At 45.7% G+C, this 19,066-nt stretch overlaps 1 protein-coding gene across 1 annotated transcript in view; it reads left to right on the plus strand.

Annotated features, from left to right (window-relative positions):
- The first annotated feature begins 247 nt into the window (after positions 1-247).
- tsc22d3 (TSC22 domain family, member 3) overlaps positions 248-19,066 on the plus strand; it is a 39,676-nt gene continuing 20,857 nt past the window's right edge. The window contains exon 1 of the mRNA XM_071917165.2: positions 248-1,024. Coding sequence (XP_071773266.1) covers positions 675-1,024 — 350 coding nt within the window. The 5' untranslated portion in view covers positions 248-674. The remainder of the gene's footprint in view (positions 1,025-19,066) is intronic.

Here is a 19,066-nt window from a genome sequence, read left to right on the forward strand (position 1 = left end):
TCTTCACTCTAATGTGCGCCGGGGCTAGACTGAGAAAGAAAAGAGGAGGAGGAACCCGCCGTGCGTTTACCAATCGCGAGGGTTTCCCCACCCACTCTCCATTTCCCTCTCTCTCGCTCCCTCCCCTTTTGCTCCCTCCCTCTGTCTCTAAGCACGCCAACCGAAGAGAAAAAAAAAAAAAAAAAAAAAAAAAAGTGCAGGGAAAAAAGTGATAAGCAGCTTCTGGGTTTTGCTTTCAAGCGCACTCCTGCTGAATCGGTATGAGTGTGCGTGTGTGTATGTGTGCGGGGCGTTCACTCTTTCTCCTGCCACAGTAGCAACACATTGCAGCAGCGTCGGCCCCCGAACAAAAGGCTAAACGCAGCAGAGCCACAGGAGGGGGAACTCAGGGATAAGAAGCAGGCCGAGCGGCCCAGCGTGACTGCACTTCTCAGGGAGGAACTCAACCTGCCGTTTAGCCCTCCTGGCCCCCGGAGCGGAGACGGGACGGGACACTACACCAGCCCCAGCCGCCTGTCTGTTTCTCTGTCTGTCTCAGCTGGGGAACACACCCTGTTGCTGACAGCCTCTCTTTCACTTTTTCTTTCATCCACACACCTCCGCCTCTGTCTGTCATCCTGCACCTGTCCCTCTCCACCTGCGCCTCTCTCTCTTCTTCTCCTCCGTCCTCCGAGATGTCGGACGACGACTGCCGCTCGCCCATCGGCCTGGACTGCTGCAGCTGCTGCCTGGACCTGGCCAACGGCTGCGACGACTCCATGTCGGGCGGCCCGGGCCGGGGCCACGGGTCGGGCCTCGGCGCCGGGGGCCCGCCGGCGAGCCCCACCAGCCCCAGTGTCAGCCACTTCCGGCAGCTCCGCGACCAGCTGATGTACCAGAACCTGAACACGGACAAGCTGAACAACATCATGAGGCAGGACTCCCTGGACTCGGTGGTGAGGGACCCCTGCTTCCTGCTCAACGAGGGCATCTGCAACAGCAACATCGACCAGACCATGCTGTCCATCCTGCTCTTCTTTCACAGGTATGGCTGTGCTGCTTGCCCGTCTGATACGGGGCGGGGTTCAGTTCACTGTGTCCAACTCTATTAGGCTGCTAATGACTGCTCTCTCATTAGTAAATGAATTGGTGTTTGCATTTTGCACTGATTCAACTGAAAGTTAATTGACTTCCAGCTCTCTTTGGGCCATTCAACACCCAGTCAACTTTCTGACTTCTGGGTCTGCAAGTATCAAGAGTGCTGGTTAAGGAACAGGTTTACCTTTTAGTTTCAGTGAATCAGATGGTTAAAGGGGATTGGGTCAGTTGTCCATAGTCAGCACTACTTTAAGAAGACTGACACACTCATGGATTAAGTATAGGCTTAGACTTGAGAGTTCATGCTGACTGTGTTCAAGAAACTAGTTGAAGTTCAGGTTGTGGAAAAGCGCCTCATTGTTAGGATGTAATTACTAGGTAAATACAATGAGCTCCACAAGAAATTGCAGAGCAATATATTGAGATTTAAGTGCAGATTGTCAGGTTGACTTTGGGTGTATTTTCATACAAGTCTGAATCCCTTAAACAAAGCTGACAGTCTGCGCTTTAATCTCATAGTTTCATTTCACATCCAAAGTAATAGAAGTATGGAGCCAAAACATCAAACAATGTTAAAATACTTACAGTGCTCATAGTATCTTCTTACATCTACATCTTCCATGTCCACATTCTGCTCATATTATATCTGATATATTACATTAAATGACATTGACAGTGTATAAAAGGCACATCAACAGACAGTGACTTCCTTCCGACTTTCTTAGCTTTCATTACCTCATGCACATACATTTGCATACACTGCGTTATCATTTCCCACAATTGATGCTGTGTCATTTAAAGCCTAGTGTCAATGTTTCTAAGGGTTTTTTTCTTAGCTTTGAGAAAAATATGTTTACTTTCAACAACTGTGCATAGATTCAGCTGCAAAATAGGACTGACCATTGAACTAAAGAGGACTTTACTTCAAAACAACAAAAGTTTGCATGGAGCAAAAAACACCAAAAAACAAAAACAAAACAGCCAACCTATAAAGTCTGCCTAACAAACATGAGGTTATTCTAAAACACCAGTTTGTTGTCATATTGGTTCAATTAAAATTAGCTTTTATTGCTAGAGGTCAATTAAAACCGGCCTCACGCCTTCCCTGTTCCTGCCAAATAGTGTTTATAAAGACGTTTGTTTGGCAGCTCGCTGACATATGTTTGTGAGGATTAGGATGTCCTGCTACATAGTTACTGCCAGTTGGCTAGTTTGTTTGGCAGCTACTTTTTCGATTACTGCAGCCTCAAATGAACAGTTACCGTCTTTTCAGTCAGCGTTGACCGTCGCTGAACTCCTGAACCCCAGCCAGCAGTTACTGTACAATGCTCACTTTGAGAGGCAATAATTACATATGGTCCGTCTAGTTATCGGAGCAGTAAAATGTGGAGAAATGGCAACAGGCGCTACCCCAGACAACGCAACCCTGTTATCATCTTAAAGGCCACCTTTGAATGTCGTGTACTCGGAAGTCGCCGGCGTTCCTGCCAGTAAAGCAGAGATATGGGTTAAAGGTTCATGACATACATGTCGGACGTATGTCACATGATAACGTAAACTCCGATCGTTCGGTAATAAAAGATGGTTTTTCCATTTCTGCTTTCGCTGGTGTAAGGAAGGCATCGTGATATCATCGTTCACCTTCGCCCCAGCTCTTATCCTTTGAATCCTGTCTAAGGACTGTTACCTTGAAGTCCCAAACCCACACCGGCTTTTCCACCCTATTGACTCCCAATGATGCATTTGTTTACCTTTATTTTCCCCGTATTCTCAACCCCGCGTATTCATAACATCCAACAAGCAAGTTCTTGTTCCATCAACATTTCATGGTCAAGTGGAAAGAAACAATCTGAGGAAAACGATCTGTATCTTAGATGGAGCTGGTTGCCATGCACTCCCAGCCAAACAGCAGGATAAAATACTTATGTGGAACTGTAAATCACACAACTCAGGCAAAAACAGTCAGACAAAATATCTGCAGTCAAGCCTATCCTGATGAAATTTACCTGGAATGGACATTAGGTACATGTTATCACGGATTCAGTTATTTGCAGTTCAGTAAAAACGATAACCTTACTGTACCTTAATGTTCTCTGGCCAGAAAGCTTATCAATATTATTATCAAACGTCTCCACCAGCCAAGCTTCCACAGAATATCCAAACATCCAAGTTAAACTTTAACATGCCTTATCGCGAGGAGGCCTCCTCGCTACGTAGCTATGGCTGTTTAGGCCTATTTTTATCACTTAGAGATGATAACTAGATACTGCATGAGTACATTCAGCACAATAAGGCAATAAAACCATCTACTGTATACTGTAAAACAACTGAGCAGGCTTATGGCAGCAATGATTAGACTTCAGCTATGTTTAACTGATTTCATGCTTTTTGGCTGTGAAAACTTATCAAGTTGTGCAGCCTGTAGGAAAAATTTTTCATATTATTTCACTTTTCATATTAATTATTTTTTAGTACCTGACATACAGCAGGATTAGCTTCTGGCTGGGTAATGCTTCACATGTAGGCTATTTAGTGAATTTCCATAGATTTCCATAGTATTTTTTCCATCTGTTAACTTACATAACGGCTCACTTAATGCTCATTAATTTGACACCACTCGCACCGGCGATATTGTTCTCGCTGTGGAGCTCCATGATTTACTGAGGGAACACTCCGTACTTGATTTATTTATGATAGGTGTGTCGGTGTGATAGGATGTAGAACAACGGGTCAAGAAACTTTGGCCCGTGCGCTGCAGCTCAGGCTTTAGCTGGTCCTCCCTTCTGACACGGAGAGCTAATGAACTCCATGAACAAATAATGCTTTTCCAACTGAGCGGGTTTTATTTCTGTACGGTTCTTCTGATGTGTCCCGAGACTATACGATATGCTCGGACGAATTACTATTCACCGCATTCAGTATTTATCATACCTTGAATAATGCAAAGCGAAGAGAGCTTGGTTAAAGTGTTGTACAAGTGGTTTGTTGTTCTACAATCCAGACTTGCTCATGCACTAATGCCACGGCTATGGTTTTGCAGCTTCATACATTCCTTCAGGCCCTGATGCATCAATCAATTAGCCAAGGGGACATTAGACTTTCATAGGGTGGCCCTACTATATATTGGAAAGCATCATGGATGGCAAATGGATTCAATATTGATATCTTGATGTCCTCATTTAGTTATGAGAGAAATCAGGACACTAATGTACAGTGTGGATGATTCAATTACACATAGAGCACTGCTATACCAGCAGGAGAGAACAATCGGGTTATAAGTGCCAGCATTTTGACATTTCTGGCTGAGAGGCAATGTGTTCACCCTTGTCATTGCCCAGTGTGACTCTGCATCTGTCTGTGCCAGCTCAACTGTTTGCCTGACAAACAGAGTGTTTTAGCCAGAACAGTTTGTCCCTGCACCTCCCCTTCTCAAGAGGGAATCACGGACGCGGATCATGTGACTTCCGTGGAAAGGCTTTCTCGCAGGATTAAAACATTGATTTCGAATGTGGACCCTGATAGCGCTGCATGTGCATGAGTACATGCGCTCGATGCACACACACACACACACACACACAGACGCACAGGCGCTCATACCTTCGCACATACGTACACACAAAATTTTAATCCTGTCAGTTGAAGCAAGAAAGCTGCCTTATTGAACTGAGGCATGCAGAAGTTCATACATTTTTCAGATACTTTGCGTCAGGCGGGCCAAGATTTCGGATGAAAGCCTGGCTGAGGTTTGTGCTGTGACCTCACCCTGGGTGGCCAATCCACAAAGCAGCCATCTTTCCCATTTGCCATTTGTTAACAGAATGCAATGTTCAGTACAGCCCGGAGAAGCATACCAGGACATCTCTTGGACTTGTTGAGTATCTGTGTGAGGCAGCAGCGGCCGCGGCGGCCAGCAAACTTGTTACGTAAAATGCTTCAAGGGTCACAGCGGCGTGCTGAGTGGAGAATTTCAGCTCTTAAGTCTTGTTTTGGCGTTTGAGGGAGAGCCAGAGAGCCTCGAGGGGGGAAAGGATCTGTGATTTCCACTGGATAAAAAAAACGGAGGAAATGGGCTGAGTACACTTTGAGGCTTAGAGAAAGAGAGCCGCGCTTGGCTGGAATGAGAGAGATACTCTTCCACACCTTCACCCCAGGCAGGCAGGCAGTGCTTAGCAGCCACTAAACACCATCACAGGCCGGGGTGAGAGGGGGGTGAAGAGCCTGCAGAGATGACACAAACATGTATCGCAGGACTTTGGGTCTGCGACCAGCCAGTAAGCGATTGAAACACAAAAGGGAAAGAACTTCAAAACCAGTAGAGACAGGAGTATCACAAAGTGTTGAAAGCTTCATTTCTCTGCAGCGTCCTCTAATGCGACCACAGGACAGAGCTGAAGAGGGGCCTAAAGGGCATGCAGGGTGCACAGCATCTTTCTCAGCTACTGGATGTGTCAGAAATGCACAAAAGAGGTGCTAACTAGTAAATCTTCAAAGAGACAAAATACAAGACGCTCTCAAAATGTGGTTTCATTGTATCTGTAAGTAATGCAAAGATGAGGTGACTTTCATTCTCCTGGCTATAACCTATAGCCACAAAAAAGGGGAAGAAAGAGAGAAGTTGCACGGCGGGATGTAAGGATGATATCACTTTCATTTCTTCTTTTGTTTCGACACAAAGGGGGGAAGAAGTTTCCAACCTGGTCGAGACAGAAATTCTGAGGTTTTTTAGGGTCAAGCAACAGGGCACTAAGACCACCAGAGGAGAGGATTGGAAGCAGACTCCGAGGTGCTGCTTTGCAAGATTAGACGCACAAGAAGGATTTTGAGTTACAACCTCTGACCTGCTTTGATTTGCTGGTGTGAGATGATGACGCATTGCCTTGTGATACGTGCAACTTCTGCCTCGTTATGGCTGGCAAAGTTCCTCACTTTGCGCTAAAACGACAACTTGGCCGTTGGCTTTGGTCCAGCTGACTACTGAACATGACCTGGCTCTCCCACAGCGGAGTGCAGACAGGATCCAGATGTGTCAGCGGCCCCCACTGGGGTTTAAAGGCCCAATCTGTAATCCTAATGTCAACAAAAGGTTAGCCCCACCACAAAAAGTCCAAGAGTGAAGGCCTATTTTTAGGGATGCACTGTGGAAGTAATGGAAAGCTTATTTTCATATAACATATACATATAAAATCATCCATGACATTACCAAAAACCATGAATGATAGCGGATAATAACACTGCTCAACGACACCACAGAATAAGAAATAGGAATCCTCTTCCTAGACATGGCCATACTAGAGTGTCCAGTACAGTTCATTTACATGCTCGTCAGACCTGAAAACAGGAATGCTCCTATCGGGCAGAGTAGCAGTGGCTGAATAGAGGGAGAGTCCAGGCTGCACACTCTTTGAAGGCATAAGATTTGCATAGATGACTCCGGTTACAAAGGTGATACATGTGAACTCAGTGACCACATGCAGCACACCTTGTTGCATTCCAGTCTCTACGCGTCGTAGCCAAGTGAAGCCGCTGAATCTAACATTTTGCATATAAAGAGCACAATTTAGGACTGTTAGTCTGCATGCCTTAAAAATCTTTCAAGGTTATCTGTCCTCAGATCAGCGCTCCTTTCTTTTAATGTTTTTATGGAAGAATGGGAGAGAGAGGATAACTGAGCCGAATTTGAACTGAGTTTCAAATTCCCAACGCCTCCCACTGCTACAAAGAAATTCCTCAGAGAAAACACTGTTATAAAGCAAAATAATGTAAAGTATAGGGAGAGACTATGTGGATACGACACACTACAGTATGGGGGAGGCCTAACATGCTGAGTTCTGAGTTTTTATACCATTCTGCTCATTGCTCTTGTTTCTCTCCGTTTTGCCACATGAAAGGCCCATACATGTCAAAAACAGCCTTGTTGACGACAGAACCTGCATCTAATTACAATGTTCTGTTTCTTTTTTTGAACTCAGATGTTCTTTTCTTGTTCATAATGAAACTAAACGCAGTGTGGCTCGGTGTCCCCTCTAAAAAAAAAAAAAAAAGAAAAAAAGAAAAAAAGAAAGAAAAACAAGGGTCCCACAGATGTTTTAAGCAGAGTTACATAACTTCATGGGTTGCAGGTGACATGGGAGACGGATGTAAACAAAAGTGGGGGATTAGCGGAGAGAAGGCGAAGGGAAGGAAGTCGGCGAGGAGGAACAGAAGTGGGGTGGGTGGGGGGTGAGGGGCAAATCCCGAACAAACAAAAGCGGCGACGGCAAGGTCCGGGCAATGGCACGGAAGAGAGAGAGGGAGAGAGAGAGAGAGATAATGAGAGAGAGAGAGAGAGAGAGAGAGAGACAGACAAACAACCAGAGAGGGGGCCGGTATGAAGACAAAACATAGACAGAGCTGCTAAAAATAGTGTGAAGTGGAGACTTGGAGGACTTCTAAGATATATAGGTGCAGTGCAGAGCTTTGTAGTAAACGTTACAGCCTTTGCATGACTTAGGAAGTCATTGTTTTCCCACTTTGGGCCGGAGGAAGTGCGAAGCCATGAAATGTGTTTGTTTTATGGCTGTTTTTTACGGGTTTCCTCAATAACTTTTAGACCAATTCTGCGTTCAAAAAGAGAGATGCTCAGGGAAAGCGAGTTTGATTTACAATATCAAGACACCATTAGACTTTCTAGCACATGTAGGTCTAATGAGATTTGTGTTTTTTGTATTTTCGGAGCGTCTGCACCACAGATTAGCCCCGTACTAGATGGTATCACTCAGGGACCGATATACAGAGGGGGGTACAATAATGGCTTTTTAATGGACCGCTTGAGTTACTGCCTTGTTGTGGCTGGGTGAATAGGCTGCTCTTGGTGCCGTGCCAGAAGATGCCTGGAACCACTGGTAAATGGTGTGTGTGTGTGTGTAGCGTGTGTGTGTGTGTGTGTGTGTGTAGCGTGTGTGAGAGTGTTCTTTGGGCTCTTGCTCTACTGGGTGCACCAGGCACTGTCTGTAAAGTGGTAATCAAGTCGTTGTTGCTCTTTGTGGGGAAGGCACGCCATGAATCACACACACATTTATAGCCCCACCCCCCCAACACACACACACACACACACACAGACAAAATAGCTCATTGAAAATGCCATCATCATCATCATCATCGAGTGCAGCAGACAGACAACAGTGTATGTGTGTGTGTGTGTTAGGTCACAGATCCACCCAGTTGGCAGGCACACCCTGCACAATAGCTCACCACCTGTGTACAACTGCTTTAATGGTACCAACACTGCTGTGGTTACACATTCAATTACCTTTGGGAACATAGTAAAAAAAAAAAAAAGGGTGCGCTATGCCGCAAAATTAGATAAACATACCTTTATATGGACATGCTGAAGGATCGTTTGCATGTCTGTGCGATGACGGGTGATGCATATCAGGTCAGGCTAATATTATCTCTACTGTCATTTTGTCTGTACACTTGATCCCTGCAAAAAAACAACAAAAAAACTCGATATTTTTGTATAATCCAGTAGAATTTAAGGGTGTTTCTCTCTGAATGTCAGAAAAAAAATGAACCGACCCAGTCCAACACTCCCATTGGAGGTATTCTATAAAACTCTCACTTATTGAGCTGTCAGGTAGCGCCCTGAAACATCTAAAATAAAAAAAGGTGGAGTCTAAAATATGATAAGTTGTGCCTGGAGTCTTAAAAGGCTTTTTGATTTGGGGATAAGTCAGAAAGATTAATGCCGTGTTGACCTTGGCACCGATGATTGGCGCCGGTCATTTCAAAGGTAAACCCGTAGTAATCTTTAAATCAAGCGATTCTGTACTCCTCAATGACAGATACAAGGGTCATGAGTGAGTAATCGGTGTGTGTGCGCCCGCGAGCCTTACGACACACGCCTTGGACACACACAGACGCGAACGCACCGACCCACAACACCGCGCTGCTGTTGACACGTCACCATGGCAGAATCGAGCTAAACTCTTTTGTCCCGACTGACAGACAGCACAGATATGTACGAGAGGTGGATTAGAAATCGACTAGCAATGTGCCAAAGTTGCCGCCCTCATTTAAACTTTTTCACAGCCAACATCTAACTCTCACTCTTAAGATAATAGATGCTGAACAGCTCACTCAATTTCAACTGAATCACAAGTGAAAGAGAATCACTTTATAATGTTCAAGCAACACAAAAATAGGCATTTTGTAAAGCATCAATTTTCAAGGGCAATTTTCTGATTGTGTAACAGGCTGTTAAACTACTTTTGTGATCACTGGCATGCTGCGGTGTGTTACGTCTTAAACCATAGATATCCAAGGACAAGGTTATGGACTGTTTGTGTTGTGGACATGGAGGGAGACTAGTGCAGAATAACGCAGTGGTTTCTGTTGAAAACAGTTTGTACCCAAGCCCTTAAGGCTCAACTTTGCCACACTTAACATGACTAACACACTGGGGTAGGAATTCCTGAAATGGATCCATGAAAAATAAAATCAAATAAATAAATAAAAGGACTCCACCCCAGTGCAGACACCTTTTAAAACAGTTTTTGGAAACTTCAAATTGGACAATGTAAAAAAAAAAGATATATATACATATATATAAGCCCTCTTGACAAATGATTCCACAAATACTTCAAAAGAGGAAAAGCAGAACCACCCATCCATTAAAATCCTTTCTTCTCTCACTCTTCATGTTTGTGCCACTTTCTCTGTCCTTCTCCCTTTCATTTGCTCTCCATCTGTCTCCCCCCCCCCCCCCCCCTCTCTCTCTCCATCTCTCCATCTCTGTTGTTCTAGTTGGCAGCGGTTGGGCTTATATAAGTCGCGGTGAAGGGGGGGGTTGGAGTGGCCATGGCTACTGCCTACTGCCTTATCTGTTTGGACCACGGCTGTGGCGCCTATTTAGATAATAAGACTGCCTGTCAACACTTGCCATCGCACACACGCCATTACGCACACACACACACACACCCCAGTACCTGACTGCGGGGCTGTTGTTGTGAACTCAGAGGAGCGATGAGTAATAGTAATACAAATAGTCGTTATGTTGTAATTACACTCTTTAAATAGCCATTAGACAGTGATACAGGTTGCGTAATGCTAGACGTCGGGCATGGCTTTCTCCTCGGTCTTTTTACAGAACATGACTGCACCAGACAGCACACTAAAACCTCAGACAGACAATGGAAAACATCTGTATTGTAATGTCTACCGTAGAAATCTGTGGTCTACATGCAGGGATGGAAGCTGAGAAAATTGGGCATCACCCTGGTGGGGTTATTAGGCTTCCAATCTGCGTACCACCCAGGCTGAGCGGTAACAAGCCGCAGGCGAGCGGGCGAGTGAAATTCAAATTCCTGTCTCCATGTGTCCTATTTTCATTAGCATGGGATTCCCACTTTTTCTGCTTGTGCATGAAAGGGGGAAAGCCTGGTATCCCACCCTGAGAGCGAGGGCCAAGTTAAAGTCTGGCTCGGCAGATCTGGAGTGGAAACTTCACTCCCTCTGCCTGAAAAACCTCCTTCTCCAGATCCCCGGGAAGCACGTAATTCTGCTGCCTACATTTTTTTTATAAGCTTGAAACTGCCTGTCCTTGAGTGACTCTTTATGGATCCAAATTGAAAGCCAGTTTTCATATCAAAAAGCGGGGGTGAAATTCCTACGGTAAATCCTGCATTTGTGCCTGGCAGCGCCCCTTAAAAGGACCGGCATCTCCCCAGACTGCGGCTCTGATTCACTCCGATGCTTATTCTGCCTGTTTCTCTGGAAGCCGGTTTCATAATCCCAGGTGCCGCTATCCCAGCAGTGAGTCAGTTTTTTCTTCCCTCTTTAGTCTGCCACACAATGTAGCCAGACAGAGCCTTTGTGGAGTGGGCTTGAGCCGGGCCTATCATTAGCCTATCTCATCCTCCCTGGGCACTATTCACACGCAGGTCGGGTACATGCTGTACCCTGAGTGCACGCACACACACACACACACACACACACACACACACACACACACACACAGGGAAGAGAGGAGCGGCACTCATATGCGCATCGGGACTCATCTTTTGTCGGCTGAATGCAGGCAAAACATGCACACCCACTCTCGCGCAAATCCGTGCACGCTCACAGCCTCACACACACACACACACACACACACACACACACACTAGCAGAGTGTCTTTGCCCCTGCAGGGCATGGAGCTAGCATTCGGCACACTTTAGCTACGGTGTTGCCACAGCTCATTACTGAGAAGTGAAGAGTCGCTGTGAGAAGAGAAATCATTACTCCTCCCTATTTCTGCATGTCATGAAGTCATGTTTTCCAACACACAGGAAAGGTTGCAGCGACAGAAGAACCAATGACAGGCTTTATTTTATAAGTTGCCGGACGCCTGCAGTTACGCAACAGAGTGTGTTTTTCTTTCCGAGCCGCACTTCTGTATTCTCTAGTAAACAATTTTGAGCTCCGGAGCTGGATGTGTAATTTAAGTGCCCAAACTTTCCCAAACATGAGTCTGCTGTCATGCAATGGGCAGAGATGGGAAGAGCAGCGTAAAGGAACACAATTCTGGCTGGAGAACATGTTGTGCGTACACTTCACAAGCAGTGTCAAACTAAGTTAACCACCATACTTTGTTTTGGCCCATTAAACTATTCATTGATGGAAGTACTTGACAGTTAATGTAAATGTGTAATCGCTCTTATACTGGAGCCTCCTACAGCTGCTTCCCATCATGTCATAGACTTAATTGAATCTATTCGTGTGGTGTTTTAACATTAACCACAATAAAACGCTTTCTGAAGTGTTTATCTCGTGTTGAAAGAAATGTCACCCCAACAAGACCCAACCCAGGTCTGGGAGCTTTCACTGCCATCTGTCATTGCATCATCAAAGTGGGCCTTTTCACAATATTGAGAGGAGGGAGAAAAAAAAAAAAAATGGAGTGAGACTTCACAGCTTCTCAAGCTGGGAAACCGGGCGGAGAACAGTTGGGCAACCTGCTCGAGACTTAGTGCAATGCAATCGTTTCATCAGACGTATTGAAATATGCCCTGCAGTGCTGTGTGCACCCGTTGAACTCGCACTTCTCCCATTGTGACACCTCGCCTCATATAGATGACCCTGTGTGCAGATGTGCCGCTGTCACCGCTCCCAAGTCGAGAACACAAATGACTCTGTGAAGGCAAAAGTACAACTTGGCAGAGCCTATGTGTAATATAACTGCCACTATAAATTACAGTTTACAGTATGTGTGGTTTAAAAAAAAGGCAAATGACTGGCAAAACCCCATGTCCTCTTACCATAATCAAACTCTCACTTCACTGTAATGAATATGGTTTCCTGTTTGTTACCAGTGCTTCCAAGTTTCCTAACTCTCATTTGCTGCAAGTCTTCTTGCACTTTGGGAGAGAGCATCTGTGAGAAAGAAGGAAAGAAGGAAAGAAGGAAAGAAGGAAAGAAAGAAAGAAAGAAAGAAAGAAAGAAAAACAGAAAGAGAAATGCAAGGTCACTTCATTCAGTGAGCAGACGCCTCTAAAAGCACCATATTTTTATTCTACGATGACGATGCAGTGGGTTGGATCGTGTCAACAACGCAACGCTGATTTGTGCTGATTGCGACCGTTTCATTGCGTGTAAGTGCGGCTCTTCAAATGAAGTCAGTTTTTACTGACTGCACCTTCAGAAGAAAGGCGAGGCGTGCCAGACCCAGGTCCAGTTTGGGCCCATTAGCAGGCAGCCATGGTGGAATGAAAAGGTGGATTTGTTCTGCCAAAGCTCTTTTTTTCCCCTCTCTCTCTGGATGCCTTTCTGGCAGATGAGAGCAAGTGAGAGAGAAAGGAGAAAAGAGAACGCGCGTGCCAAGTTTCACTGAGTCAGTGATTGTTTCTGGCCATTCCCCAGCAGAGAGAGAGAGGGGGAGAGAGAGAGAGAGAGAGGAAGAGAGGAAGAGAGAGAGGGAGTAGCACTAGCAGACTCAAATGAGCGAGAATAACAAGATGCATCCTGTCCAAGACCTCACTTCTAGCTTTTTTTGTCCTTCTGTTTACCAGAGGCAGGCGCACCTTGGGGTGGGGAGGGCCTGTGGCATCTGATGATGTTATTATGCCATCTTACTGGGCCATCAACAAGAGCCATTAACACCAGTGACATTAAATGACCTCCCTCTGCATTCCTTCCAGTGTGGAGTCATGGAGAGGAATGAGTCACACATCATCATTTTGTTTGCATGCTGCGGTGTTTAAACAGTCCGGGATTAGGGTATAAACAGCTGGACCCTCTGAAACACGTAGATGCTGCTGCTGGAACAAAGTTATGGCGCTGGGATGCGGAGCTCAGGACCTGCCAAGAAAGTCCGGGACACTCGAGGACACAGGAATGCTGAAGAACTCTTTCGCCCCTCCCTTCTTCCATCCATCTCTCCCACCTCGCTCTCTCTCTCTCTCTCTTTCTCTCCGTCTCTCAAAGGCTTGTGCACATATACACTTGCATACACACACGCACAGGGATTCCATACAGGCCTGCCATCCCACGGCTCTGACACAAGGTCTTTCAGGAGGCCTTCCCTCCATACAAAGACCTATTTATCGCCAACCTGAATGCAAGGTGTCATATAAGGGGGAAGTGGAGCCTGCGCCAGACTGGCAGAGAGAGAGAGAGAGAAGAGGGGAACTTATGTAACGCTGGAGGTCACGGCCCCTTCATTACTCGTGGGCGGACCGTGTGGAAGTCAGCTGGGGTCAGGAGGTTCTTGCTTCAGTAGTCTTTTTTGCTGTGGATTAGCCCTAGCCGCACTGGAAGAACTGACAGTTGACCTCCTCTTCACCTATAAAGTAACAGCTCAGGGTTCAGCAAAGGTCACCCTCAACAAGCCAGAGAAGTGAATACCAAAGAAAAACCACGCAACTGGATACAACTTAAGCCTTGAATAGTCGTCGTTTTCAATGCAGCCAAACACCGTTTTCAATTTTGAGCACTCAATTCAGTTTAATCCTTTCCTATATGATACTCCACTGTGCAGAAAAGCTATGGCTTGCATCCACAGGAATTCAACAGGAAATCACAGTCATCTGTATGTGCTCCGCTCTCCTCTCTCTCCTCTCTCTCCCGCTCCTACACGTTTCCATCTCTCAGCCTCACACACACACTCGCTCGCTCACCCCGACCCTAATGTTTTTGCCGATGCGTCGCCCTCGGGCTTGTTTAGCATAATTTTAAGTGCCGTTTCTCTGTAGGCTGCTCTGCCGTGCCGGGGCGAGGCGCGTGGGAGGAAAACGGCTGAGGCCGCGCGCACACAGAATGAATACTGTGATGAAACCTTGCTTTCTTTTTGAGCGCTGATGAACTGTCAGGATTCCCGGGCCAGAATGTAAAGTTGAAACGACCGCCGTAGCTTGTTTGTCGAGCGCGCCGCGGCGGCGAGGATCAGTGTAGTGCAGCGGAAATAAATTGCACGACCGCACGCAACAAAGACGAATGTAACCTAGCAAGGCCAATTTACAGCAAATTAGAGGATGTAAGTCCAATTTAAGGTGGGATTTATGGCTTAGGTTTTAGCTTCAAAAACATACTTTGCTACGCACTTTACATCAACGATTATCTGATTACAAAACAGCAGCAAGTCATGAATTTACATTATTAAAGGATCTGCTAAAAGACATATGTAATGTCTATAGTTTGCATTTTGGAATCTCTTGGAATAAGTGCAACCTACAATAACATAATTTCCACCACTGCACTTTGATCCAGTGTTAGATTCCACCTAAGCACAGAACAAGCAACACTGTCATCTCTAGCCAATGTGTGCATGAGGGCAAATCCAGCTTGCAGTTTAACATGAGGGTGATGAGGGATCGTTCCGGGTCGAAGCCGCTCGCAGGTGAGTGGGCTGAGACTTCAAACATGAATGATCTCTGTAATGGCTGACTGCTCCCTCTTGAATCCCAGACGCCGACCTGTTCTCACCGCGAGTTACATAACAAACAGACAGACACAACAGTGCGCAAATGTTGGCATAACAAAGACAATCCCGCCGTGTGCTTTTTGTCAGCGGAATCGTCCGTCTGAATTTGAACGAGCGCGTTGTTATCTGATTGATGGGGTGTTATGAGCGAGGGTGTATTTCCAGCGTTCTTTTCATGCATGGGCCGACTCCCTAGCGCTCGAGAGGAAAAGGATGCTATTGTAGCGCCTATCAATGGGAAATTCAGAGGAACACCCCGATAAAGAACAAGTCCCTAGCTGTTTTTCTACGGCAGCCAGCAAGGGGCGGATAAAAAAAGACTTGTATTCTTGCGCTCTTCAGAGAACCAAGATGCTTCCTCCTATTCATATTGAAATAAGCCTTCCAAGCAGGAGATATCAGATTCAGGCATGATAGAGCAAGTCCCGTGAGTGCTGTTTTTTTTTTTTTTTGCAATATTAAGTGGCAACAATATCTGGGTCATCACAGTGAAAACAATGTCTTGAGGGACCTGAGTCTCTCATTTCGCTTCTCAAGTTGCCGTCTTAACTGATTTACATGTGCATGTTATCGAAACAGAGATCATTACATATGTTGCTTTGGAAACATGCAATGTTTTTGGAGATGGTGGTGGGATATGGGCCTCCTGAAGAGGAATACCACCCAGCTTTACTTTATCAGTTTATCATTCAATATGTATAAAATATAGAGGATAAAGTGTTATCATTTTGTCAACCAAGGACTTAAGTTACCTAGGTTCCATTAATAAGTAGTGCAACTAGTTTTATTTTGTGCTATCAATCATTTTATAAGAGTAGGTGCCATATAAAAATTTGTTTTGTTGAGTTTGGATCAAAACTCTTCACTGCTAAGTCTAAGGCTTAGCATGCCATCTCGATGACATCACAGGTTCATGTCCTGGTTCGCTGGTGTCTGCGAGAGAGTTTTTCATGTTCCAAAAAAGTCTTGGTGCTGTCCTACACCATAAGAACAGCGTGCATGAATTCATAAGCTTGAGAGGTGTCGCAGGTCACCGTCGCCGCCCTGAAGAGCGGAGCGCCGGGCACACGCTGTCACCCAGACAACGGCACATGCAGCAGGACAGATTAAAGACTTAGATTCTGTTTATCATCTTAATCCCATGATAAGAGGCTAACAAGTTCTGCAGAGCTCAGCGTTATTACCCCTGCACAATGTCACACCAAACAAAAACTGTGTGAAACTGTAAACACAGGTGGCGGTTTGGGTTGATCTAGCAATCATATTATATAATTCTCTTTTTAAAAGTTACAATCCACTTCTTAACAGTAGTGCACGCCAAATTTCCCATTACTACATACATCAGCATCCTGCATATTCTCATGAACTAAAAAAAAACAGCTTTCCATCTTTTGACTGAAGCTGAAAAAATCACCAAAACTGGAGTTGCAAGGTTTTCACATGACATTCAATTTGTTGCTGATTGAGTAAACATTTAGCAGAAAGTGGGTCGTTGTGGTGCGTTTAGTGCTGACTGCAGGCCTAGTCCTGCAAACAAAACAGATAAAATAAGGTTAACCAAACAGACTTCGTCTTCGTCAGGGTAAGACACCCTCTCTCCCCCGTCTCCCTCCCTCCCTCCCTCCCTCCCTCTCTCCCTCCCCCTCCCGCTCTCTCATCTCAAGGTAACCATGTTTTTCGACAGTTTACCTAAAGAACTGGGAGTACAGCCAAAGCCTCCTATCAGAGGAAACACTGCCTAACAACAGCTGTGAAAGCCCTCTCCTCCCTCTCCTCCCTCCCTCCCTCCTTCCCCTCCTCATCTTTTCTCTTCCTCATTTTTGCATTTCCCTGTTTTGGGTGTTCGGTAGCGCTGCGCTCGGTCTCCGACACAAAGCGAGGGGTTGTCCTCGGGGCTGCGGAACACACATAGAGATATCTGGTGAACTGTGCTGTGACGAAAGGCGATACCGCGCATTCTTGTTGCGGCGATACTTTGTGCGGGGAGGGATTCTGCATCTCAGTCTCTCTCGCCGTGTTATTCTGCAGTTCATACAAGCAGATAGCATTGAGAGAAGAGCTTTGAGAATAGGGGATCCATGCTGCCATGTCTAGCAGTCACCACTAATGGAAAGATAATTATGATGATGCAGTCAGCCAATTACATAATGTCCTTTTAGCTCAACAAGAGGAAATATTGCCTGAAAATGCGGTTAGCTGTATCTCCAAAAGGAAATATGCATATCTTGCAGCACTTCCACGACTTCCATGTTAGTGTCAAAAAAAAGGTTGATATCTGCCTAAACATAGACAATATATATGTTCATCCATTTATTTATTTATTTGTGCCTCTGCGTGTGTGTGTGTGTGTGTGTACCTCCTTGTCACACAAAAGCCCATCCCTTCCAACAGCCGTCCAACATCCTAACAGACTAAATAAGACAACACCAACAAGTTGCTGCACAGTGTGTATAAGCGTGCGTGCGTGTGTGATTGCACAGTTGGTGCTAATTATGTTTTCAGCACCGTGAAAGCTGGTAGATGTTCTGTTCTCTTCTCAGTTTTTCTTGTTTTTTTTGTTTCACAACAGCGTGATAGCAGGGCAGGACGGGGCAGCTTCAGCGTGCGCTCGCCGCGCTCCTGCCTTCGAGAACACGCCACAGACACGGTACACTTGCAAAGTCAACACGAGTATCTAGGATCATTGTGCGCGAGGGCCGATGTTGTTTTACCCTGACCCCCCCCCCCCCACCCCCCCTACCGTGTTACCATGTACAGTACAGCAGGGCGCTCTTACCCTGTCAATAGAACACGCATGGCGCAATAAGCCCACACCTGTGCCACAAATAGGTTAGCTTGTACCAGACGAGATCCAGGGCTGCGGCGAGACAGGTCAGAGACAGGATAATTACCTCAGGGCAGAATCAGGGTTAGGCAGTGCTCGAGCCTGCCAGTCGGATAAGATTTACTGCTCACAGACAGTGTAAACGGATAGGAACAACAAAAGCTGTGGGGAGAGGCAGAGCGCATCAGAGAGGGAGAGGGAGAAAGTGAGAGAGAAACCAAACGAGAGAGAGGCACACAGACAGCAGGACAGAGGGTTGTGCACAAGGTGGCAGACGAGAGACGAAGTTCGACCCGTCACTGGCAAGACGCACGAAAATATTTCCCATGCTAATAAAAGAGCGCCTCCGAATGCGAAGGGGCACACATGCTATTATGAGTATTGTCAGGGGCGGCCGTGTTTTATAAGCCGGCAGCTCCCTCGCAGGCGCCACGCTGTGCTCCTTCCTTTGCGGTGGGACCATAATTGCAGCCTTGCCAAAAGAAAAAATACCACACTCATTACACCAGTGTGAAGAAGACAATCACTTGCTGCATGTAGGCTGGAGAACAAAGATAAATGTGCTTTTAGTGTCAGTTGGAATTGTTGAAAAATGTTGATTTGTTATACAATGAGTGTGTGTGTGTGTGTGTCTGTGTGTGTGCATGTGTTTGTGACTTCATGCATGTGTGTGCATGTGTGTGTGTGTGTCTAGGTCAGGAGGCATTCAGCGGGTGTGAGAACCTCTGAAATACCCGATTTTGTTTCAGTTCTGCAAATTCCAAAATAGTTCCTCAACATCAGGCCTCAGTAGCTGTTTTTAGTGACGTTACTTTCATTTATTGGATCCTCGCTGGATTTACTGTAATAACAAAGCCGGTTAGATCGAGTGGGTTAGATGCTTCATATGAAGGCTTCAATTAATTAAGTTTGCAACTAACTGCAAGTGAAATATCTGAAACACTGCAGATGACAAGCAATTTTACATTCAAGAATACCAGATGACCCCTCTACATAATATGATTCATCTGCACTCCCAGCAAAATGGTAAGGATCTCAGATATTGCCACATACTGTTATAGCACATGCAGATAGACATTAAGATGGATGGATGGCAGACATAAAAATATATTTAAAGACACCTCGCACACACTCACGTGAACATGCAGATGCCCTACATGCACACGTGCACACTGATGTGAACGTGACATCATTCTGTCACAACACAGTCAGATGTAATCGATAGGCT

Source organism: Centroberyx gerrardi, chromosome 16, assembly GCF_048128805.1.
Source record: "Centroberyx gerrardi isolate f3 chromosome 16, fCenGer3.hap1.cur.20231027, whole genome shotgun sequence".
Taxonomy (NCBI): Eukaryota; Metazoa; Chordata; class Actinopteri; order Beryciformes; family Berycidae; genus Centroberyx; species Centroberyx gerrardi.